This window comes from Apodemus sylvaticus, chromosome 8 (genome assembly GCF_947179515.1).
Source record: "Apodemus sylvaticus chromosome 8, mApoSyl1.1, whole genome shotgun sequence".
NCBI lineage: Eukaryota > Metazoa > Chordata > Mammalia > Rodentia > Muridae > Apodemus > Apodemus sylvaticus.
In genome coordinates this window covers 70,680,555-70,705,328 of record NC_067479.1, presented here as the reverse complement: position 1 = coordinate 70,705,328, position 24,774 = coordinate 70,680,555, and the positions used below count along the sequence as shown (strand labels likewise).

Sequence of the window (24,774 nt, the reverse complement as noted above, 5' to 3'; positions counted from 1 at the left end):
ACTTTATTTTCCCCATTAATTAAAAATAATTTGCTTTATCTAAACCAGAATTTATCCTATTTTCTGTTAGGACACTGCTGCTACACAGTGGCATGATTTGATATGAGTGTTTTGTTGGGCAACTCTGTCCTTTTGAACCCTAGCCTTTTGGTAATACTTAGAATCCATTTTTAGTCCAGAACTGCCTGATTGCCTTTATACTAGAAGACAATTGTAGTAGTTGTTTTGCAGTGTTCTCAGAGGTTGTAAAATGAAATGGATTGTAATTAGTGGTATGGTTTTCTTTTTTGTTGTCATTTGTTTTTTGTTTTTTTGAGATAGGGTTTCTTTGTGTAGCCTTAGCTATCCTGGAACTAGTGCTGTAGACTAGACTGGCCTCGAACTCACAGAGAGATCCACTTGTCTCTACTTCCCACATGCTGGGATTAGAGGCATGTGCTGCCACCACCCAGCTTGGTGTTCGTTTTTAATTAAAAATAAAATATAGATACCTGCTTAGTCCCTGTGCTCTGGTGAGTTCTAGGTGTGTCTAGTACATAACAGAACAATACCCCATGGGAAAAAGAATGAGAAACCATGTCCTGAGTCCTTCATAGAAAGTTAGGTTGTTTTGTGAACACCTTTGCTTCCTAATTGTATGTATTTGTCTTCTTTTTCTGTCTGGAGACCTCCTGTCACTCTGTAGTATATATTGGATAGAATGCGTCTGTAACTGTACAGCAAAAAAGTTAAGCAGTTCATCCAAATAATGGTAGTTATTAACAAGTATATACTGAGTATGTGGAAAAAGTATTGTTTGAAAAGCGTAGTTATTTACCTCTATAAGTTTATTTCTGATAAAGAATTGTTTTAATGAATATTGACTTTGGGAAATGGCCTCCTCCGTGAAGTGCCTGCTACACAAACATGAGAACCTGAATTCGGGTCCTCAGAACTTACTTAAAATGTCAGGCACAGTGGCTTGTACCTGTAACCCTAGTATGAATGGACAGGGTAGAGTAAGGAGGGAAAGTGGATCCAGTAAACAAAGAAACAGGAAGGACATCAGCCTTTGGTTTCCATATGCATTCCTGTCTATGCAGAAGTACTTATGTCACATCTTTCTTTCTCTCTCTCTCTCCTTCCTTCCTTCCTTCCTTCCTCCTTCCTTCCTTCCTTCCTTCCTTCCTTCCTCCCTCCCTCCCTCCCTCCCTCCCTCCCTCCCTCCCTCCCTCCCTCCCTCCCTCCCCTCCCCTCCCTCCTCTCTCTCTCTCTCTCTCTCTCTCTCTCTCTCTTCTCTTTCTTTCTTTCTTTCTTTCTTTCTTTCTTTCTTTCTTTCTTTCTCTTTCTCCCCTTCTCTCTTCCCCTCTTCTCTCCCTCCCTCTTTGCCTCCCCTTCCCCACAGATACTCTAACACAGGAATTGTTTTGTTGTTATATTAACTTTTGAAAGTTAATGTATAGGCTTAAGAGTTTACAATTATAGTGTTGAATTTTATGGTAGCTTATATATTGATATTAGTGTGTACTTTTTCCTTTGAGAGATTAAGTGCTGTTGAGTTTTTTTTAAAATTTGATTTCTAATGCTATTACTGCTTGGTTACAGGTGTAATTATTGAGACAGACATAATTGGCTCAGATCTTACAAAGAACTCTGACCCAGATATACAATCCAGCATGCCTGATGTACCATATGAACCAGATTTGGATATTGAAATAGATTTCCCCCCAGAGGTACTTAAATACTGCCTTATCACTATTAAATCAAGTTATATAGTTGTATTTAAGATAATAGATCAACAGTATTTGTATTATCTCTTGTCCTCATAATTGTTTCTCTTTTTTCACGTGTCCTTTGCAGTGGAGGATGCTGGGGATGTGGTTTTCCACTTAGCTATATCCTTCTTCCTTTGTTTTTTTTAATTTTTCCAAATAAAACTGAATTAATTACAGGATCTTTAGAAACTAGAGAAGAATACAATACTGGTATTTTTTTAAATTTAGAGGTATTGATAGTACTGGGGTAGAGGTAAGGAATCATGATAGAGTGTTTTGCCATATAGTTCAGGGGCTGGCCCCCCAACTCATAGCACTCCTCTCAGACTCTCTTTCTGGGATTATAGGTGTGTATCAAAAGTCTAGCTTCGTAGCATTTTTCTTAATGTTCTTGAAGTTAAATGTTCTTTTAATGTTCTTTAAAAGAACATATGCCCTAGGGCTAGATGGCTCAGCAGTTAAGAGCACTGACTGCTCTTCCAGAGGTCCTGAGTTCAGTTCTCAGCAACCACATGGTGGCTCACAACTATCTGTAATAGGATCTGATGCCCTCTTGTGTTGTGTCTGAAGACAGTGACAGTGTACTGTAAAATAAATAAATCTTTTTTTAAAAAAAAGACATATGCTCAATTGCTTCTTGCTGTTTAGTGCAGATTAAGTGTAGAAGTGTTCCATCTGGGTGTCTTGGCATGTTCTACAGTCCCAGCACTTGAAGATGAAGTTAAGGGCAGCTATTGTCAAGTTGTGAGGTCAATTTGATTTAATAAGGGCCTGTCTCAAAAAAGAAAAGTGTTTCAAAGCCTCATGTGATAGTGCCATACCCATAGTCCTACTACTAAAGGAGGAGGACTGTAAACTGTAAACTCTGTAAAGTGAGTCCCAGGCCACAAGCAGACAGATAGGAATGTGTTTCTTTTCTCATTTCCCCCCTAATTTATGAAATTCCTATTGAATGAAATATCGAGCAAGGCTTAATAGATTAAACTAGATTGGCACTTTAGATCTTCTAACTAAATTTTTGTTTCCTTTTTTCTAGTATCATACAGTTCTATGATATTTCTGTATTTATACTTGTTGCACATGGTTTTTAGTAGTATGAATAAGGCTTTTTCAAAACTTAACACCCTGTTAAGTATAAGTATTGTGCCTAGCTTAGCTGAAACTCATCCTCTTGTCTGAATGATCCTTCATGTCTATGTAGCATAACTTGTACTGTTATAGTTGAAATAAAAATATTTTCTAATTTGTCAGCTGCGGAGGAGCTTGATATGGGAAAATGAGTTTTTTATTACCACCTGTTTTTGGAGAAGAATATGAGGAGCAGCCCAGACCTCGATCTAAAAAAAAGGTACAGGATTTGTTAATGCTTTTATGTCTCTTATTCATTTAATGTCTCTGTAGCAGCATGCCAGAGAAAGATGGTTTGGTGATTTCTTATACCTGACAATATGGGAAGGTAGATGTTAAAAACTCTATCTTAATACAAAGTCAAAATAGAAAATAATTGACTTAAGGAAAATTCAGCTCAGTAACAGAGACTATTCTCTGAGTGAGCATGGTGACATGTATCTGTAACCATTGCTTTTGTCTCAAAGGAAAGGAGGAAGTGGGAAGGAATTCATGATTTTCAATGGTTTAAATTTTCTTTTATCAGTTTTGATGAGGTTAATTAATGAAGAGAGGTATATTTTATTCTTAAGCATGCTAACACAGAGCATAAGACATTTTTGGGGACTAGGGCTGTGGCTCAGTTGTTAGAATACTTGCCTCCTGTGTAGGAGGCCCTGGGTTTGATTCCTAGCACTTTATAAAACTGGATGTGATGATACATGCCTCTTAAAAGCAAGAGAGGCTAGAGGATCAGCGGTTCACAGCCAGCCTGAAATAAATGTTACACTGTTTTTCACACACACGCACCCCCCACACACACCCATACTAGACAGTTTGATCATTGAGACATATAGAATCTAAATTGGTTCAGTATTCTATCAATAACTTTCTCTTTCTGATTTCCAACATAAGACAAGATCAAAAGGCAAAGAAAATGGCTTTCACAAATTTGTCTCAGGAAAGAAAACGGAAAATAAAGGAGTGTCTACAGTGTGATGAAGGTGATCAGTGTTAGAGCATAGTGAGTTGGAGACTGCCTGGGCTAAATAATGAGACCCTTTTCCAAGACAGACAGCCTCACCACCAGACAGAAGGACTGAGGTTGTGACCGAGTGGCAGTGCGATTGCCTGGCGTGGTGCTGGGCCTGATCCTCAGTACTAAAGAGAAAATAATAAAGAGGAAATTCCTCTTTTTCATTTTGTTGTTGTTCTGTTATTTTAAGACAAAGTTTCTCTGTGTAGTCCTGACTGTGCTGGAACTCTATGCCAGGCTGCCCTGTTAATCTCATAGATCTACCTACTTCTGGCTCCTGAGGTAGGATTAAGGTTGTGTGATGCCACCACTGGGTAAGAGTAAAGCTCTTACATGTTTAAGTTAAACAGTTCTTCACTCCCAAAGTGACATTTAGAATCCCATTTTTATTTTATACTTTTTATTCTGATTTTATTATATAAAAGTGATTTGTATGCAAACGTATTCATGGAGTTGAATTTCAAGAAGCAGTATAGATAACTATCATTAGCTCTCAAGAGTACCAGCCAGTTTTAACACAATTTTTTAAAAGTTGCCTTTGTTTAAAGATGACTTGCATAGATGTCATGAAATAATGTAGTCTCAGAGAAAGGATTTACAGTGTTATTTTTATTACCAGGGAACGAAGAGAAAGGCTGTATCAGAATACCAGTCTCATGATGATAGTTCTGACAATTCAGAATGCAGTTTTCCTTTCAAGTATACATACGGTGTAAATGCATGGAAACATTGGGTCAAAACTAGGCAACTTGATGAAGATCTTCTGGTATTAGATGAGCTAAAATCCTGTAAGTGTTTTCATTTTGTTATCCTAAGTTTTGTTTAAAAATCTGTTTCTGTACTCAATTACCTTTAATATTTTTCTTTTAATTTCTTAATTTTGTTCCCACATTACTTAATGTGCATGAGTGTTTTGACTACATGCCTGTTGCCTACCAAGGCCAGAAGAGGATGTTGGATTTCCTGGAACTGAACTTAACAGAAAGTTGTGAGCTGCCATGTGGGTGCTGAGACTCAACCTGGGTCCTCTGGAAGAGTAGCCCTTCACTTAACGTCTGAGTCATCTCTCCAACCACATGATTCAGTTTTAATTTATATCTATGTGTGCATGTCTATGAGTGTATTCTGTGTGTGTGTGTGTGTGTGTGTGTGTGAGAGAGAGAGAGAGAGAGAGAGAGAGAGAGAGAGAGAGAGAGCATGAGAAGAGAGTATGTATGCCAGTGGAAGTCAAAAGAGGACACCGCAGTTAAAGCTGGACTTAAAAGTATTTATGAGCTGTGCAATGTAAGTGTAGAGCCATAATAATTACTGATTATTTTTATTTCTTTTTAGCTAAATCAGTAAAGTTAAAAGAAGATCTACTCTCTCATACCACAGCTGAGCTCAACTATGGGTTAGCCCATTTTGTAAATGAAATCCGACGACCAAATGGAGAGAATTATGCACCTGACAGCATCTATTATCTCTGCCTTGGTATACAGGAGGTAAGCTTTTGTATATGATGTTACTAAGGAAAGTTGTGGTAGAATTTTGTTTGCTGTAACTTTTAGAAAGTTTTTTATTTAATTTACGTGTGTGTACGTATGTGAACAAATGTGTGTTTTGGTGCCCAGAGAGGCCAGAAGAGAGTATCAGATACCTTGGAGGTGGTGTTTCTAGTATTTGTGAGCTGTCTGATGTGAATGCTAACATCTGAATTCTTATCCTCCTGGTTGACCAATGCTCTTAGGTGGGCCATCTTCAGTCTCAGTTTTCTGGAATTTCTTTTGGCTAACCAGGAAAATTAGAATATAATCTCTTTGGAAATATTTAGGGTACGTAAGGGATTTTTCTAAGATATTTTATGCTTTTCTATCAGCAGTATATACATTCCTTACCCCTTCAAGTTCTTTAGAACAAAAAGCAGTTGACTTAAGTCAAGTGCTCTCCTCCACCTCACGCATCTTTCTGAAGGAGTCTGTCAGCATTTGGAGATGACATCCTTTTTTAGTAGTTGCAAGTAAATGAATTCATAGACTAGCTACAGAGTTTCCTTTAGAGTTGCTGATGCTTTTCTATAGGTATAGGGCATAATAAATACATGCACTTATACTAGCAATGCTAAGTAACTGTATTACTTATGTAACTTATTACTGTATTACTGTATGCTCCTTGCTCTATCTGTCTAGTTAAAGAGACATTACTTTTGACCATGCAGATGTAAAGATCAACTATTTTTCTGTATGAAACAGGGCACTAGAGTTCAATGGGAAAGTAAGAGAAAATTTTAGACTTCTTGTTATTTTGTCCAGTGGTATATTTTTGTTGTGTTTTATAGTTCTATTTAAAATTATATTTAGAAGGACTTCCTGCTAAGAACATCCTAAAAAATGAGCTTCTAGGTTTTTTGGTTATGTGATTAGTTAGTGTCGAGGATTTGTATTTTGTTGTTTTAATGATACTTTCATTCTTTAAGAATCTCAGTATATTCTGATAGGTTCTCCCTCCTTCTCCTCTAGGATGCATCCCCCGCTCCCTGCTCACTCTGTTTAAGGAGGCATTGGCCTTTAGAGACTGGCTGTCTTGATCTCTAGATCCAGGACTCACTTAGCCTCTTAATGTATCATCATCCCCAGATTTTGATGATTTTAATTAGAGTAAGACCTCAAAAGACATAGCAAAATGGGGGTGTCTTTGTCCCTCTTGTATCTTATCCATCCACATTTTCATCCATTTTTCAAATACTTTAAGCTATATAAGCTGCCACTGCTTACACGTAGATAACAATTCTTTTTTGTATGATATTCATCTTATATATTCTATACCTATTTGTTTTAGTAGGTTTTTTCCTCCTAATTTTTCTGCATATGTAATCATGCCACTTATTTGTTTTCTTTTTCTTTTTTCTGCATTATTTTAAATAACACATTCCTCTTTTCTCCCTGTACACTGTAGAATGGAAGTAGTGAGAGAAGAAATCTTTGGTTCATTTATGGTCTTGGAAGGGAAGTCTTGAGTCTTTTTGACTGTTGAGTGTGATGTTACCACCCTTTTTGTTAATTGAACTTCCTGCTACCATGTTGAGGAACTTTTCTTCTTAGTTGACTAAAACCTTTTTGAAACTTTTCTGTTTATATTTTTCTATTATAATTAGTTGTTCAATTTTTGTCAGCTGCTTTTTTTGTATCTTTCAGATGATCCTAAAATTCTATGGTTTTTCTTTTTTATTAAATAGTAGTATAGCAAAACAACATTATGCTTCTAGCATACACTCTAATTACCCTCTTTTATAAATATACATTGTCAGATTAGATTGGCTGATATAGCAGTTTTTGTAAGCATTCATGATAGGAAGAGTCCACAATTGTTTCTTTTCCTTATTTGGCTTTGGAGTAGCAGTGGTCATAAAGTGAATTGAGAGGTATTTTTTTTTCTTATTTTCTGAAAAAAATTGATGAGGATTGTTAGCTATTCCTTCTATAATATGTAATGAGATTCACTGATAAAACTATATGGACCTGGATTGATTAATTTTGGATGGAAGAATGGCTTTAAATTGCTAATTCCTTTAGCTTATTTAGAGATCCTTTCCTTTTGGTTCAGAATCACTTTGGCAATTTGTCTTTGAAGACATTTATTCAAGGTGGGCTTGATGGTGTACACCTTTAACTCAGTGCCGAGGCCAGCCTGGGCTACAAAGTAAGGTACTATCTCAGAAAGAAGAAATTACTTGTTAAATTTTTGGGTTTACTAGCACAGGGTAATCATTCTCTAATTTTCTTTTAATTTTGGAAGAGTATGCTCTTTCATTTCTATTGTTAATTTATGCCTTGTAGTTTCTTGAACAGTATAGTTAGGAATCAGACTTTTCTACAAAAGACAATACAGTAAATACTTTAGGTTCCCAGAGCAAGAAGAAAAAAAATCTAGGATATTATACAAATTCTTTTTTTCCTGTTTGTTTGTTTGTTTGTTTGTTTGTTAGTTTGTCCATCCTGAGTGCAGTATCCTCCCTCCTGTCCCAGTCTCACCCTTACAGATCCCATCCCTTCATAACCCCCTCCCCTTCTCCTTAGAGATTGGGAAGCCCCTCCTTGGGTACCTCCCCATCCAGTCACTGCAGGACTAGGTACATCTTCCCCCATTGAGGCCCAGCAAGGCATTCAGGTTAGGGGAAAGGGATTCAGTGGCAGGCAACAGAGTCAGAGACAATCCCTACTCCAATTGTTAGGGACCCACATGAAGACCAAGTTGCACATCTGCTACAAATGTGTATATAGGTGGCCTAGATCCATACCCTGCACGCATGGTTCAGTCTTCATGAGTCCCCATGGGCCCAGGTTAGTTGACTTTGTAGGTCTTCTTGTGGTTTCCTTGACCCTCAATTCCACCTCCCAACTCTTCCATAAAACTCACAAGCTCCACCTGATGTTTGACTGTGGGTCTCTATTTGTTTCCATCTGTTGCTAGGTGAAGGCTCTCAGGATATAGTTATGATAGGCTACTGTTTGCAAGCATAGCAGAGTATCATTAATAGTGTCAGAGGATGAGTCTCAAGTTGAGTCAGTCCTTGCGGTCCTTCAATCTCCATCTTTATTTCTGTACATTTTGTAGGCAGGATAGATTTTGGGTTAAAGATTTTTGTGGGTGGGTTTGATGTCCTCCCTCCACTGGAAGTCCTGTCTGGGTATAGGAGGTGGCCACTCAGTTTCCATACCCCCCTTTATACAATTTCTTAAGTAAATAACAGGTTAATATGCCATTTGGAAAGCTCTGTTCTTTTTGTTAAGGAAGGGTTTTACTATGTAGTCCAGGTTCATCTGACCTTAAATTGGTCAGGTCAGTTTGGTCTAGGTTGTGAAGAGGAATTCAAATTTAGAATTGAAATTCTAAATTCAAATTCAAATTTAGAGGAATCCTTCTGTCCCTGTCTGATGGAAGTTATAGGCACACATAGCCATTGCTGGCTGTCTGTGGGTGCTGGGAAGTTGAACTCAGGTCCTTAGGTAGGTAGGATGGCTCTTGTCCACTGAGCTGTTGCTCTAGTCTTCCTAAATAGTAACGTGACATTATCCCAGAATTTCTTCTAGGATTTTATCCTTGAGTATTTTATAGATAAGAATGTAGTAAAGATTTTGCTTGAAAGCTGCGAACAGTATTTATTAAATTTAAGAAACAATGGTCTGTGTAGTTAATTGAAACTATACAAATGAGTTTTCAGTAATTATAAAATAGATCCAACCAACTTTGTGAGCCTCTAAGACTACATTTATAGAATGTAAGTACATTTATAATATTAATGACATGAAATGAACTTTACCAATCCTTCATTTTAATTTTTTTTCTGCTTACTGGACATTAGCATGGGCTTTGGAAATTAACCTACTCTTGTTGATAAATTACCTTTTCTGACTGCTAGTAATTGATTTTCTATGTATCCATGCTAAATGTTTTTGGTTTGTTCTGGTGAGGAGAGATGAATTGAATAGTAACTTATCTAAGATACACAGCTTGTATGTTTAAGTCGGGGTCAGATGTGGTAGCATAGTACTTGGGAGCTTGAGGCAGCTAGGCTCATGAATGTGAGGTCAACCTGGACTACATAGTGAGTTTATGGACTTGCCTGGGCTATATAGCCCTGTCTCAAAGTAATGAAGTGGAATCTGAGCAGTTGATTTAAATCTTTATAAAGCAGGAATTGTGGTAAATGCCAGCATATGTGAGGCAGGAGGTTGTGAGTTTGAGGCTGGTATGAGCAGTGAAGGAGAACAGCAAGGAGGCCACAGAAATAAGCTTCACTTAAGTATTTGGACTATTTATACCGAGGAGTATTGGTAGCACAATTTTGGAACAAATTAATTTTACCCAAGTATCTCAGGGAAAGGTATAACAATGGTCTGAGGAGATGGCTCAGTTGGTAAATTACTGCACAGCAAGCATGAGTACCGGAATGTGGATCTCTAGCACCTTATAAAAAGCCAGGCACGGTGCTGTCCGATTGTAATCCCAGTGCCGGGGAGGTGGAGATAGGAGGCTCCTGTGGCTTCCTGGCTAAGCAGTCAGCCTGAACCAAGTGAGCTCCATGTTTATTAAGGGACCCCATCTCACAGAAACAGAGAACCTTAGGTCTCTACATGGATTTACACACACACACACACACACACACACACACACACACACACACACACACACACACACACACACACACACATGTAATAATATGAAAGACGCTTTAAATTGAATTTTTTGAAACACAAGTAAAATTTCCCAGACAGAAAGAATGTTTAATATGGCTGGAATATCAGGTGTGAAGTCAAACCAGAAAGGGCCTGGATTGTTTTACACATTGTTTAGTGTTCAGATATAAAGATTGTTTCTGTTTGGTTTCTGCTGTACTAGATAGAAAAGTCCAGGCCCTTGAGTGTACCAGATATGTGCTCGCCCTTGTGCTGCATCTCTGATTAGTCTCCACTTTGAAAAGCACCCCATGTACACGCATACACACAGGTTTTTGACAGAGGAAGGGCAGAGCATAGGCAGACAGCTCTTCATTATCTTCCTTTAATCATTAATTATTCTTTCAAATGTGTATCTTTTCCCCATGTATGATATAAATATGTCATTCTATATATTCTCTGACAGACTAATCACAGAGTGTGTGATGTGTGTATTTGATGAAGGTCCGTGTGTGCCACACTGCACAGATGGCAGTCAGAGGACAATCTTGCAGAGTGGGTTCTGAAAACCTACCTTGGGTTGTCAGGCTTTTACATGGCAAATGCTTTACCTGCTGAGCCATTTCCTGGTTCCAAACTGATGCATCTTACCCAGTTTTTACATTCAGGATTCTGTGTTACACTTTCCAGCTTTGCATGTTGTAAGTAACAGGTTAATTGGGAGTTGATGCTTTTTTAACTTTTACACACATACCTGAGGGTAGTAATCTCTTATGTTTTATTAGAATGCTTGCTTTTCCTAAACATAAAGCTTTTTTTTTTCCTTAAGAAATGCAAAGTGTGATATATTCACTATTTATAATTAGCTGGTTTTCCTTCAATAATTTTTTTTTTGTAGTACTTATGTGGTAGTAATCGAAAGGACAACATATTTATTGATCCAGGATACCAGATGTTTGAGCAAGAACTGAATAAAATACTCCGAAGTTGGCAACCAAGCATACTTCCAGATGGTAATGCTATTTTAAATGTGCGTTGGTAGTTGATAATGGAATTGTTATTTTTACAGGACGTATGTTAAATATATTTAGGAAGTAATTTAAGCTACAATGTAAGAGCTTGTGAAGTGATCCTATATGCAGATAAATAGTAACTAATGTTTGTGAAGAACTTAGTAAAACCTGTGGCCTGCTTTCTTTGTAGTACAAAACTAGATTGTCTTAAGACCTACAATGTAGATTGTTATGTGAATAAAATATATTTGTTTATGAGAATCATGTTTTGTTTTTAAGAATTATACATATTTAAAATTATTTTCTGATCATAATGTCCTTGTCTTACTGAAGGACAGAAATAAGCATCCTGTACCTTATTCTGGGGATGGTGATTTCATACTGTTTCCCAACTTATGTGTTGTTAAAAGTTAACATGTAAACTTATGTTAAAAGTGTTACATGAAAAAAAAGTGTTACATAAAATAATATGTAATTGCTGGTTCATTCACAGTGATCTAATGTGAGTAGTACGTTGACATAAGGCTGTTTTAAACTTACTTTATTTCTGGATAGTCAAATTAAAACTTTGTGGTATTTATAATTCTTTTAAAGTAGTTTTTTCTATTTAAGGGTCAATATTCTCTCGAGTTGAAGAAGACTATCTCTGGAGGATAAAACAACTAGGATCCCACTCTCCAGTAGCGCTTTTGAACACCCTATTCTACTTTAACACTAAATATTTTGGCCTGAAAACAGTGGAACAACACTTAAGACTTTCCTTTGGCACTGTGTTTAGGCATTGGAAAAAAAATCCTTTAACAATGGAAAATAAAGCATGTCTTCGCTATCAGGTGTCTTCCTTATGTGGAGCAGACAATGAAGGTAGTGTAACATTTTAAAGACAAGATCTACCTCTATTTTCTATGCGTGAATGTGTGTTTCCAGAATGAATGTATGTGTGCATCACACGTTTCAGTGCTTGCTGGGGTCATAAGATGATGTCAGATCCCTTGGAACTGGGCTGTGAATGATTTAGAGTCACCATGTAGGTGCAACTGAACCCAGGTCTTCTGGGTTCTTCTCTTAACCTCTGAGCCATCACTGGCCCTGATAATATAGCATTTTTATTTGGAGATTGTGGTGGGAATATTCATCTTACTAAAATCCACCTCTGCCTTTCATAAGAGACTAAAAACAATTACTTTCATAAAACTCAACAACAGTATATTTTGGGGACTTGTTTTGGCTTGTTGTTATTGCTGTTTTGGTTTTGTTTGTTCCTTTTTGAGACATGGTTTCACTATATTGTGTTGGTTAGTCTGGAACTCCCTGTGTAGACCAGGGTTGCCTCATTTGTTGCCTTCAAATGCCATATGTCTTACTGTTGATACTTTTTGAGATAAGATTTCTAGTCCAAACTGGCATTAAGGCATATAGCAAAGAATGACCTTGGATCTGTGATCCTCCCTATTCTGAGACTACAGGCACGAACCACTACACCTGATTTTTAAGCTGAGCCTCTTGGATCCTTTTCTTGGAAAAACTGTACATTGCTAAAAGCTGCCACACAGAAAATCCTGAAGGGCACCTAGTCCTAATGTTGCTAAAACAGGTACTAAGGGTAAATAGTAATGTCTTCTCTCAGAATTAGTTTTAGGGGGCTGTGGGATAACTCATTGGATAAAAGCATTTGCTGTACGAGTCTAACCACCTGATTGGAATTCCTGGAGCCCACATAAAATGCCAAATGCAGTAGAGTGGGGAGAGGAAAGACAGTCAGCAGAAGGCCCCTAGGCCAGCTCTCCTGGAGCAGACAATGCAGCAGCACATACAGAAAGAGCTTTCCTTGGGTAGGTGGCACGTGTACACACACACACACACACACACACACACACACACACACACACACACATGCCACATGCCACATGCACACAAACTCACAAGAAAGGAAAACGATTGGTGTAGGAACCTTAATTTTGTTATTGTTGTTAAAGATAAAATTGCTACTGGAAAACGAAAACATGAAGATGATGAGCCAGTATTTGAACAAGTTGAAAATACAGCCAACCCTTCTAGATGTCCTGTGAAAATGTTTGAATGCTACTTGTCTAAAAGGTGAATGAACATTAATGATATTTGACTAAAATTTTATAGTGCTGGGGATCTAACTTGGGGTCGCTTGCCTACTAGATGTACGTGCTCCACTACGGAGGGAGCTGCGTCCTTCGCCTGGAACTTTTTAAACATGTCTGTATAAGTTGATTGACTTTAACACTATTAAGAAATGAAGGTATTTAATTAATTTTAAAGATTTTTATCTCCTTGCTTTAATGGAGTTTTTTGTTCGAAAGTTATATTTAGCTTTAACTTTAGAGTCCCCTTGTGAAAATATCCAGCACATGTACTTTAGGATTCTAGTCCATATTAAGAAATCACTCTTTACTAAAAAATATCACTCCTGCTGTCCTCCTTACATTAGAAAATTAAAGTAGGTCTGTTGATTGCCAGGCAAAGATACAAACTTTCTGTAGAGAAGTAACTATTTTATGCTTTGGGGGTATTTAGTTTCTGCTTTATCTATTTAGTTGTCCTACTGAACTAGAAAGAGGCCACATACTATAATATAAATAAGTAGTTCATGGCACATGACTTTACACAAACAGTTTGCTGGTCATTGTCTGCCAGCTTCTAGTGCAAAGGAAGGTGTGTTTAAAAGTAGGTAGAAGGAGCAGAGATGAAAATAAAATGCTCAGATGTGACTGGCAACAATCTTTGAAGACAGTTTTTGGAAGGCCCTTTGCAGTTGCAGGACAGCCATCTTCCCCTGTCTAAAGGCGGCACACCCTGGGAACTACTGAAAAACTGAGGCCCCCCCCCCCCCCCCCCACTGTCTCATTTTGAGTGTTGTTTTAAATAAGCACTCTGACTTTCAGAAAGAGAAAGTACGTTGCTTTGTATGTTCTAAACAACTTTCCAAATCATAGTGTGATTTCCAGGGTGGTTCTCATGAACTAGTAAAAACATGAACAGTGCCTCTAGCATGACCATGTATCTAGCTGTGGCATAAGGGTAACTTTCTTCAGCTCTGTTCTGGACCATCACTTTAGTTTTGTGGATTTTCAGTGCTGGTAACAATTTGCCAGGTGTGAATTCCTTTTGGAATTTGATGGTTTTTCTGTTGTATAGTGCAGTAAGACTTTTGTTGTGTTAACATATTTACATCATGTTAGGTCACATTTTTCACATTTCCTTTTCCCGAAATGGACATACACACTTAATTTGATTGAGATTGTAATTGGCACCATTACAACAATGACTAAAATGATAGCATATATGTTAATGGAGTCTTGGATTTATGAAATAAGAATTTCAGTTATATTTGAGAACTAATCCTTTATCATAAAACTTAGAGATTAGTGTACTGATACATTGTTATTGCAGCTAATGAAGCAGAGGCTCTGAGTACATCTATTGTTTGGGGCTGAGTTATTCTTGAAAGAAGTAGATTTGTAGGGAATTTTGTTATGTTTTATGAAACTGACCTTTTTTTTTTTTCTCTTTTTTCCTCCAAAGTCCACAGAATCTTAATCAGAGAATGGATGTTTTTTATTTGCAACCAGAATGTTCTAGTTCTACAGATAGCCCTGTCTGGTACACATCTACTTCCCTGGACCGGAACACCTTGGAAAATATGCTTGTACGGGTTCTTCTAGTAAAAGATATTTATGATAAAGACAATTATGAACTGGATGAAGACACAGACTAAAAAGGACCATTCCAGAAGCAATGGATAACACAGCATTAGATAGTCATGCTGCTAGATCTTTACAGGAAGACATTTCAAGTTTACTCCTTCTGTTCTGAGTTTTGTAGCAATGTACCCACACTGGGTATTACCATGTAAATAATCTGTGAGTGAAAGTTGCCATTATTCTATGTAGTGGTTTTAGGATACTTAACAAATACATCATATTCTTTTTTATTATTATTTATTTGATTAGGTATGTTTGTAACTTTTTACATTACAAATATGAAGAGAATGTGCCATGTATAAGTTTTCTCGTTGCACTGCTCTACTGTTGCAAAGCCCCCAGGGTGTGCTTTACTGCGTTCCTGACCAGAGGGTGTGTATGGGTAGCACTACTCAAGTTTAGAACTTGCGGTGTCTTTCAGAATTTTTAAAATAAACTGTAAACTAATAGGCTGGGTTTTTTGTTTTGTTTGGGTTTTTTGTTTGTTTGTTTTATGTTTTAGTATCTGAAGCCTTACCAGGTTATGTAGAAAGATACCATCTTCTGTACCAAAAATAGACAAGAGAATGCTGTCAATACTGGTGTTCTGTAATGTGAACTTATGCTGGTGAAAACAACTTTATGTTCCCCTTATTAAAACTTAGTGTCCTTTTCTCACTTGTGAATTTCTGCATCACCCCATCACTTTAAGAAAAAAAAGTATGTATATATGTGTAAGTAGAGAGAGTGAGAGAGAGAGTGACTATAACTTGAAAACAAGATTAAGACATTTTTCTTTGTAAAATGTGCGGTGACAGTGTAAGACTCTTGTTTTTCTTTTCCCATGCCAACCATCAGTATATGAGACCCTCCCCGTTAGGGCACAGACCATGCTGCATTACAACTTGCATAGCACTCGCAAGTTTTACTGCTTTTACTGAATTCTTGTGCCTGCTTCCAGAAGTGACTGATGCATATGTGGGGCAGAATTATTTTTAGAAATGCCACTTTTGAAATAGTCATTTAAAAGAAAGTCAGGCTTCTTGAAGGGAGATAGTGTCACATTGTTATGAGGATATTACCAGTGGAGAATGCTGATTAATCCAGGTGATTGAAGACACAAAAGCCGATGGAGAGAGTCAGTTTCAGAGGAAATGGTGTTTGGTACTAGGTTGTTTGGCTTTGAAATTTTAATTACTTCTTATAGAAGATTACACTTAAAATACCTTTGTGCTTCTGCATAGCAGTTTATTCATAACTTTTAGATTAAGGAAATCTTCTTCAAATGATACTTTCTAAAGACTGAGTAAAGTGGTATCCAAAAATTATCAGTTATTTAGCTGACTTTGTCTAGCATGTATGGTGTTACCTTATTTCTGAATCCTGAAATCACCATGGTGATCCTAGTTTTCAAAATAGTTTTGAGGGAAATAGTGACTAGACAGCATCTATATATCCCTTATGAATTTCTATTTCCTTTAGCATAAACTTTAGCACAGTAAAGAAATTTTCTCAATCATGATTTTGAAAATTTCACAGGTCTAGCTACTGCTCGTTTAAGCAATAACTATCTGAAATGTTTTTGGCATGAAAATTTATAGTGTTCTAAATTTTATAAGTTTGAATAACTTCAGTCCCTTGGTTTTGTATTTGAATCATCAGACTGATAATAGCAACTCCTTACTTTACTAAGACAGACCTGCTCCCTCGCCTGTTAAATGAAGCTGGAAACACAGCAGAATGCAGGTGTTTCTTGGCCTTTCAGCACGCCTTCTGAAGCACTTGTACTAGAAATGCATATTGTGATTAAAGGCTGGTTAATCCTAACCATCTTCTATCTTCAGAGTGGTGCTATAGCCCATCAAAAAAGCAATAAAATTACCCACAAATGTCACATGTATATTTTACCAATATCATAAATTTCTGCCGTGGTACTACTAAGCACCGTGTCTTGCTATTTAGTTTTTATTGTTTGTACATTTTAGCTTTTCTAAGCAGAAATGACTACAGAATTTTGATCGTACATGATAGAGGATTTAGAGCTTGTCTTTGTCTCATGCAATCCAATGATTGATCTACTTGATTCTCAGGGGGAAAGAAAAACAAACTATTTTATGAGAATTGTTCTGGGAAATTTATTTCACCTGGAACACATTTCCTTGATTCTTGGCTGTCCTTAGTGTGTGGCCATAACTGACTGCTGAGAGAAAGGACATTGAAATGATAGTTTATTTTTACTTCTCGGTGACTTCTGATTATAGACAGCATCCTGTAAATATAACTTTATTGTCTTGAGATGTCTATTGAAGATACTATATTTTTCTGTTCTGAACGATTTTGCCACTAAAAATCGTTCAATGAAAAAAATGACTAGCTATTCTGAGGCAGGTGGATTTCCCATGCAAACTGAATCCTCAACGCATTTCAAAAGGCTTTTGCTGTATTTAGGTAACATGAGATATTAAAGGATTTTTCTAGGCAAGACGCTCAGACTTTTTTTTTCCCCATAAAAGTACATTTTATTCAAATCGTAACTCATGTTTTTCTTTCATGAAATGGAGTGGTTATTGGAGTGTTCATACTGAAATAGGAGAAGGGTGCATATTCTGTGCTTTCTAATTTACACTGCTTTTCCTGGCTTCCCTTTGCCTTGGCCATTTGTGACTGCAAACTGGGGTAATACCTTATGGTGGAGCACAGAGGGCAGCAGTGACGGAGAGGACAGAAAATAGCAAGTTTGAGTTTGCATTTCTCTACCATAGGTACCACTTAGTCTGCAATCCTAAATGTCTTAAATGTCCTAAATACAGTCTTACATTACTAAACACTAATGTTTTTATCTGGACAGCTATTTTCAAGGGGTACCATTATATGGGTCTGCTTTTGTTGTAAGCTACTATTAATTATAAGTTACTTTAGTTTCACTCAAAGAAAAAAAAAGAGTTAGGACTTTCATGTCTGTGTGAAAGCATTCTAAAGAATAAATTTCATTAACTTAATTACAGAATTATCAGTTTTACCCCCGACAAGCCATTATGTATATTTAGAGTAGACTAAAGTTTGCTCAAGTTTGCTAATTCTATGCTGGATCCTTGGGATTACATCAATTTCACAGTACTACAACAGGTCAGTGTCTTATTAAGGGACTGGGAATAGAAATAGCTGCCTGTTCCCTGTCTTCATCTGGAAGATGGATATTTGGAAGGATAACAATAAACCACTGTGCTTACCACATGATGAGATGAATTGGATAGGAAAATGTTCCTATAATAAAAGACAGAATATCCTGATTACTGAATTGCAAGCTCATGAATTTAGACCAAAATATAAGTTTAAGATTTAACTTGTATTGTAGACGGTAGTGACAAACTGAGCATTCCTAGTTTGAAAATCTGAGATCTGCATTGGTCTTAAAAATTTACAACTGTTGAAGGACCATCATGACAAGACTCACTTTGGGTGTCCTTGACTCCAGGTTGATCATGTGTTGCCAAACATCTCAGCTTGTGTGGGACTGCAGAGCCACAGCAATGGCATCACAGCTGAGCTGCAATGGCATCACAGCTGAGTTCCAAACTGATCATCTCTGTCTCTCTCTTGCAGCTCATGGACAGGAAGAATGGCAGGGCTTGGGGTTTCTTTTTTTTTGTTGTTGTTTGTTTGTTTTTCGAGACAGGGTTTCTCTGTACAGCCTTGACTGTCCTAGAACTCACTGTAGACCAAGCTGGCCTTGAACTCAGAAATCCACCTGTCTCTGGCTCCCAAGTGCTGGGATTAAAGGCGTGCGCCACCACTGCTGGGCTTAAGGTTTCCAAAGCCCAGTACTGCTTGTGGTTTTGATTCTCGAGTTGCAGATTGAGCTTGATTACAATGCACCTCACAGTTTGATGGCCAGTGCTTGTGATTCACTTAGTTTTCTTGGAGATAGGAAAGGTCTGAAACAGCTTTTGTACAGGAGCCATAGCAAGTCCAGGTCAAAACTGCACACCAATATTAACACACAACTGTTACTACACACTTAATTTTTTTTCTCTCTTGGTTTATTCAGACAGGGTTTCTTTGTGTAGTCCTGGCTATCCGGCCATCCTGGAACTTGCCCTATAGACCAGGCTGCAGGCCTGCTTCTGCCTCCTGAGTGGTAGGAACAAAGCTATGTGCCACTGTGCCCAGCTTTGTGTGTGTGTGTGCCACAGAACTGTTGCTCTCCTGGGTAGGTAGAGAGGAAGTGTGGCAAAGTACTTTTAAACAATGTATACCTATGTAACAGCTAGGGATGCACTCCATCTTCAGAAGGCTGTGAACACACTAGAAGTACTCCCAAAGGCTGTGCTCTGTGTTTGTTTAAGAGACCATCACTGCCTGTGAATGTGATGTAGATTGTCCCGTGACTGCAGGTGCTCCAGAGGAAATGGTCAGAGTACTTCTGGACAGTGATGGTATTAGCCCTGGTATATAGCTTTCAGCCCAACCCAGTATATGAATAAGAAGTAGCTTCCAACCACAGACCTGTAATGTTCACCGTGCATTAGCCATGTCTACAAGGACCTCAGCTACAGTGAATCAAAAGCAATCCAGTTTCTAAGTACAGTACAGTAAGTGGAACACAATGTTCAACATGTTGCGGTTATTCTACATTGGTAGAGGGGTTTCCATTAGCAATTGCTTGTGGAATAAACTCAGCTCACTTAAGTCATAGTGTGTTCTTAGATCTATACAATATAAGACATTCTCACTTTGATCACATATTAATAGTTTGTTTTTGTTGTTGCTTGTTTGAGATTGCATTTCATCTACTGATGAGAACTACTTGAAATTCCCCATCCATTTGCCTCTCTCAGACGCACAATTTTATAGTTCTAAGTTGCTGTCAGAAGGTGGCAGTAGTGCATAGCATGGTATTAATTTATTTGTGGTATTTATATGGTATTTAAAATCCTTGGGAATCTTGTAATATAGAATCTTTAAAGGCGAATTACATGTTGTAGATTTATGTTAATGGGTTTGGGGCAGCACCTTGTTACTAGGCTTTACTTCAGTTAACCAAGAATGCAACTGGCATAAACTGCTGTATACAGTGTAAGCCCATTTCTGTCACAGATGGGGGGGGATAGTTTTTAGAATTTTTAAGTATTATTAATAAGGGATTGGTGATAAGAAACAATAGATTGGTACTTTTAGTAAAATATTTAGGCTTTTTTTGTTGGGGGAGGAGTAGAGATAAATCTGTACAATTTGCATTTGGATTTTGTTTTGTTCTGAGACAGTCTTTTATGTACCTATGACTGACTGTCTTAGAACTCACTATGTAGACCAGGCTGGCTTCTAACTCAGATCCACCTTCCTTAGCCTCCCAAATGCTGGGACTAAAGGAATATACCACTGCACCTGGCCCTATTTGAATTTTAAGAATACATAAAATAGGAACAGAATACATAAGTGATATTTTTAGATTCACCGTTGTATTCTGAATCACTAAACAATCTCTTGGGCATTGTAACCTAAATTTGTAAACAGAATATCTTTGTGGAGAGCTATTCTTTCCACAGGAGCCAATCATTTCTTCAACAAACTGACCATCCTTTAGGGACCTAGTCACATGCTAAGAATGGAATGGGACATAGAGCTAGGCCCCTCCTCTCCAGGATATGGTCTGTAGCTGAGGAGACTGTCAGCTAAGACTGGCACTTGGGTCTTCCTGTAAGTAATGTACTATACCTAGTACCGACTCACAGTGAGACCAGCTCTTGTCTATCTGACTGAAATTCCAGGTATCTCAACTGTCATGTTTCCAGTTCTGTCCAGAAGGAGATGCAAGGTGGAAATAGCAGAGAACATCTCCCAGGCATGTGATTGCTGTCTAAAGAGATTTATTTGTGTATGTCCCATTTAGTTTGAAATGTCTCCTTGATGCAAGAGCAGATACATACATCATATTTTGTGAGAATGTAATGTAACGGGGGTATGGTCATCCCCCGCTCCCCATTGCACGTTCCTAGGAAAGTTCTGGCACGTATTAGTGTTAATAGATGTTGCAGGGCTCAGTGAGTGGCTCAGTGGTTAAGAGCACTGACTGTTCTTCCAGAGGATCCTGGCTGAATTCCCAAAACACACCTGACAGTCCAAACCTGTCTATAACAACAGTTCCAGGGCATCTATCAACCTCACAGACATATAGGTATGCAAAACACTAGTGCACTTAAAATAAAAATAATTATAAAAATGTTTTTTGAATGAATTAATGGTTTAAAGTAGACTGAAGTGATATATAAGAATGTGCATCTGAGCATCTGTCTTACCTGGCTCTCTACTGCTGCCTCCTGAGTTCCTAGGCCTTTCATTTCAATACAAGGGGTTTGGGTATTGGGCTAGATGTAGGCACTTGGTTAGTAGTGTGCAAGGGCTTTAGAGAAGCTGTGTTTGGTCAAAATCAGCCACAAATCCTTAAAGGATCAGAGTGTGTAGGTAGAGTGAGATAAAGGTATTCTCCACAAAGCCCATCTAACCCTTACTGTTCTGAGTGAGCGTATTCTTATGATCTCAGTCTGAAAGCCCTATCTACAGTGATCTGTACTTACATGTCTTTTTTAGATTCCACTTAAATTCCTATACTGAGCTCCACCTGGGCTGTATTTATGCTGTAACAACTGTGCTTTTCACCAAAGCCAGAGTGGAGTGTTTTACCCAAAGTGTGAGACTCCCTGGCACCAGCAAAAATTCCTGTAGGATTATTCCAGTGTCTTCTGTGTAGGTGGTGATATTGCCCACAATTTAAAGGCCTGTGTCACACAAACTGATGGCAGATGTCATCTGGGGCTTTTGAAGTGTGGTCTGGAGCCACTGTACAGTTCTGCCAGGTGTGTGAAGCAGGAAGTCCAAGTGACCTAGAACCCAGAACTCTTCTCCTTGATAGAAAATAGCAGATGACTATATGCCAAATTAAGAATAACAGAGAGGTAGGTGTGCAAGAAATCTTGGAAGCTAGGAGGCAGGTAGTAAGTGGTCACAGGAGCCAGTGATAGCCACACAGGGAGGGCTCAGTCACTGCCACAGCTGCGACCACCAGGGCACAGTGCTCTCATCTATAAGCATCTGTAAAGGACCAGAGACTATGCTAGGCCCTAGGGAAAAAACCAAGAGGAAAAAAATGAGGTACTTACGATGACATTATGAGGTACTTAGTGGAATTCCCAAAAGATTTCTACTGTGAGCTGACAATTTATAGAAAAATGAGTATTTTCTAATAAGGCTGCAATAAGGATGGAATGGCCTTAACCTAAGAGGGCTACTCATTTTGTTTAACTGGGGGTCAAAGCCAATAATTTGTTACTGGAAGTGGTTGGTTGCAAATGTTTATCTGTTGGGTTTCATCTTTAAAAATGTCTTCTTGAATGGGTAGATATTACTGAATACTGGCAAGTCATGAGTCAAGTGCCTTCCTCTCTTGGAAGGCAATAGTACAATTTCTTTTTTTTGTTTGTTTTACAATTTCTTTTTTCCCTCTTCTTTCTTTGTTTACTTATTTACTTATACTCTTGTTTTATTTTCCTCTTAGTACATCATTATCCTGCAGATTAATCCCTTTCCATACAGAGTTACATGGGCTGTGGTTGCACCCTTGGCGGTGGCAGGTTTGAAGTCCCTTTCCTGCGCTGTTTTCTACTGCAGCATTGTTTGCCTTATGGTTTTTGGCTTGTTCTTTAAGAAACATCTCTGCCCTGTAACAAAAGCTAGTAATATGGGGAACACACACACACACACACACACACTTACTTTGGCCCTGAATAAAAAAACACAATAAAAGTTTACATTGTTAAGCCCTGAAGCTTAATAGTGTGGCAAGACCAGAAGAGGCTATTCTATCTTCTCATGACAAAAGTCTGTGGATCCAGTGTCCAAGAGAGTGCAGTGCTGCTGGCCCTTGCCACTGTGGGTTTAGTCATGAGTAGATTCAGGCATGGTACAACGGGGCCTGCTGAGGGCCACCAGCTACATCAGCTTCAAGCACTTCAATCTCTGCTAAATCTTGCTTCAAATACATACAAACCAGTCTCAGCAGCATCTTTTAGATTTTAGTTGATTTTCCCCCCATATAGATCTATTGATAGACATTTAGTTTGAGGGTCTGGTAGCGCTCCGTGTTAGAGTGCTAGCACATAGACTAAGCCTGAGTTCTATCTTGGTTTAGCACTCTAAGAAAGGAGGAAAGTAAAAGCTGACTCTTCACTCACTTCAGTCTGGGGTGACTCCTTACAAGCAACCATGGTGTGCGGTGAAATCACAATTCATGAAGAGTGAGAAGAATTCCAGGTGTGATGATTGGACCCCTGTCCCTGCATTTGGGAATTTGAGGCAGGAGGATTAAGAGGTTGAGGTTAGCCTTGGTTAAGATCTCTGTCTTACACATATTACCCCCCACCCCCTGCCACAAGAAAAGTAAAAGGGGAGGGTGAGGGAAGAGGTTAGTCAGTGACGTGGGTGTTTGATGATCCCATAACCAGAAGCCTGCAATTCACAGCTACTGACCAAAGATGCATGGTTGAGTGTGTGAGGAAGGACTGTTAGTTGCTTCCAGTGGCCTTAGTCTCTCCCAGGTCCAGGGCTCTTGCAGAGTGGTGCCCTGCAGCCTGTAAGAGCTCTGAATGGAGCCAAGCCCAGCCTCTCAAAGTCAGGCGATTAGTGGCAGTTCTGCCTGTTAGGTGCAGCACACTGCCAGCCCGGTGGAAGGGAGCTCCCTGGAGTGCCCTGGGCTTGGCATTCTGGGCTGCCTCCTTCTGGTCCAGACCCTCAGGGAAAGGAGGCAGCAGGTGTCTTTGGAGAGTAAGCCTCACAGGGCTGGCCTTGACTACTTCTTTGCTGTGTCTCACTGATGGAGTTTGTAGGATTAAAACATTTAGCTACTTAGGATTTTGAGAGGCTGATAGCAAGGCATCTGTTGAGGACTAGGGATTTAAGTACAGGTTCTCCCACAAGAGTCCTTCCTGCCAAAACTCAGCCACAGTCAGCAGTGAGGAGGCAGCACCAGTTTTGCAGAAGTCCTGTGAGAAGGGCTGGCCATGAGTTGATGGCCAGGCGGCTGCAGAAGTTGGTACCTCTTGAGGTCACTTTTCTTGTCAGGCAGGAAGGCTGAGTGAGTAAAGGTTGCCAGTCGACATGACTTAGTTCCCACATGGTAGAAAGAACCAAGTTATCCTCTGACCTCAACATTCTCATGATTCACATGTGACCCCACTCTGATCCCCCCCACACATGAAAGATAAAAGTATAAAATCACGTTTCTCAGCATATGTTCAGGTTTTACTAAACAGGTTGATTTGGATTGCTGGATGTGGGAAGGAGGCTGGGAAGGGCAGGTTCAGCTTCTTCTGCCTGGTGGTCCTTAGGGAGGAAGCTCAGGACCTCAGCCCACTCAACAAAGGCCCAGGACCTGCCTTCCTCTGTGATAGCTAGCACTGAGGTCTCCCCCTTTAACCTGAGGACCAGCGAAAGTGTTTCGTGCCTGCCAACTTGGTACTCCTGTCCTCAGGCTTGGTGAAGGCAGGCTATACCTCTGTATGAGGTGCTGTGGCAGGGGGCCATATTGGGCAGCAGATGCAGAGCAAGGCTGTAGCAGTTACTGTTCTGGAAACAGGATTCTCTAGCTGCTAGGGAATTCAGAGGCTGAACTGTTGCAAGAACAACACTGCCCTTTCTACTAAACCTGAAGTTTTCTATAATTTGAGATGTACTATTCTCTGGGTCTGCTTGAGCTGGCTCTTTGGGTTTAGCAACTCAGGCCTTCCTGTGAATGCCTGTGAGCATCTGCTGTGCATTCTTTAGCGATATTCTCCATACCCCTGATATGGAAGGAAGGAAAACCTTTTGCTATGGTCATAATGGATTCTTCTGAGTGATGTTTATCAGAAGGGGGCACAGAAGAAAATTGGAAGAAGTTTTATTTTGTTACCAAATCCCAACTCTGTGGTGCATTCTAGAAGCTCTCAAAACTAAGGTAAATTT

General features: G+C 38.8%; 1 protein-coding gene across 1 annotated transcript in view; it reads left to right on the top strand.

Annotated features, from left to right (window-relative positions):
* Positions 1–16,672, top strand: part of Zmym2 (zinc finger MYM-type containing 2) — a 70,342-nt gene extending 53,670 nt beyond the window's left edge. Inside the window, exons 18-27 of the mRNA XM_052191351.1 lie at positions 1,585–1,712; positions 2,455–2,474; positions 2,657–2,662; positions 3,036–3,102; positions 4,517–4,685; positions 5,230–5,381; positions 10,951–11,065; positions 11,678–11,929; positions 13,042–13,162; positions 14,621–16,672. Of these exons, the coding sequence (XP_052047311.1) occupies positions 1,585–1,712; positions 2,455–2,474; positions 2,657–2,662; positions 3,036–3,102; positions 4,517–4,685; positions 5,230–5,381; positions 10,951–11,065; positions 11,678–11,929; positions 13,042–13,162; positions 14,621–14,813 (1,223 nt within the window). The 3' untranslated portion in view covers positions 14,814–16,672. The remainder of the gene's footprint in view (positions 1–1,584; positions 1,713–2,454; positions 2,475–2,656; positions 2,663–3,035; positions 3,103–4,516; positions 4,686–5,229; positions 5,382–10,950; positions 11,066–11,677; positions 11,930–13,041; positions 13,163–14,620) is intronic.
* Positions 16,673–24,774: the final 8,102 nt, after the last annotated feature.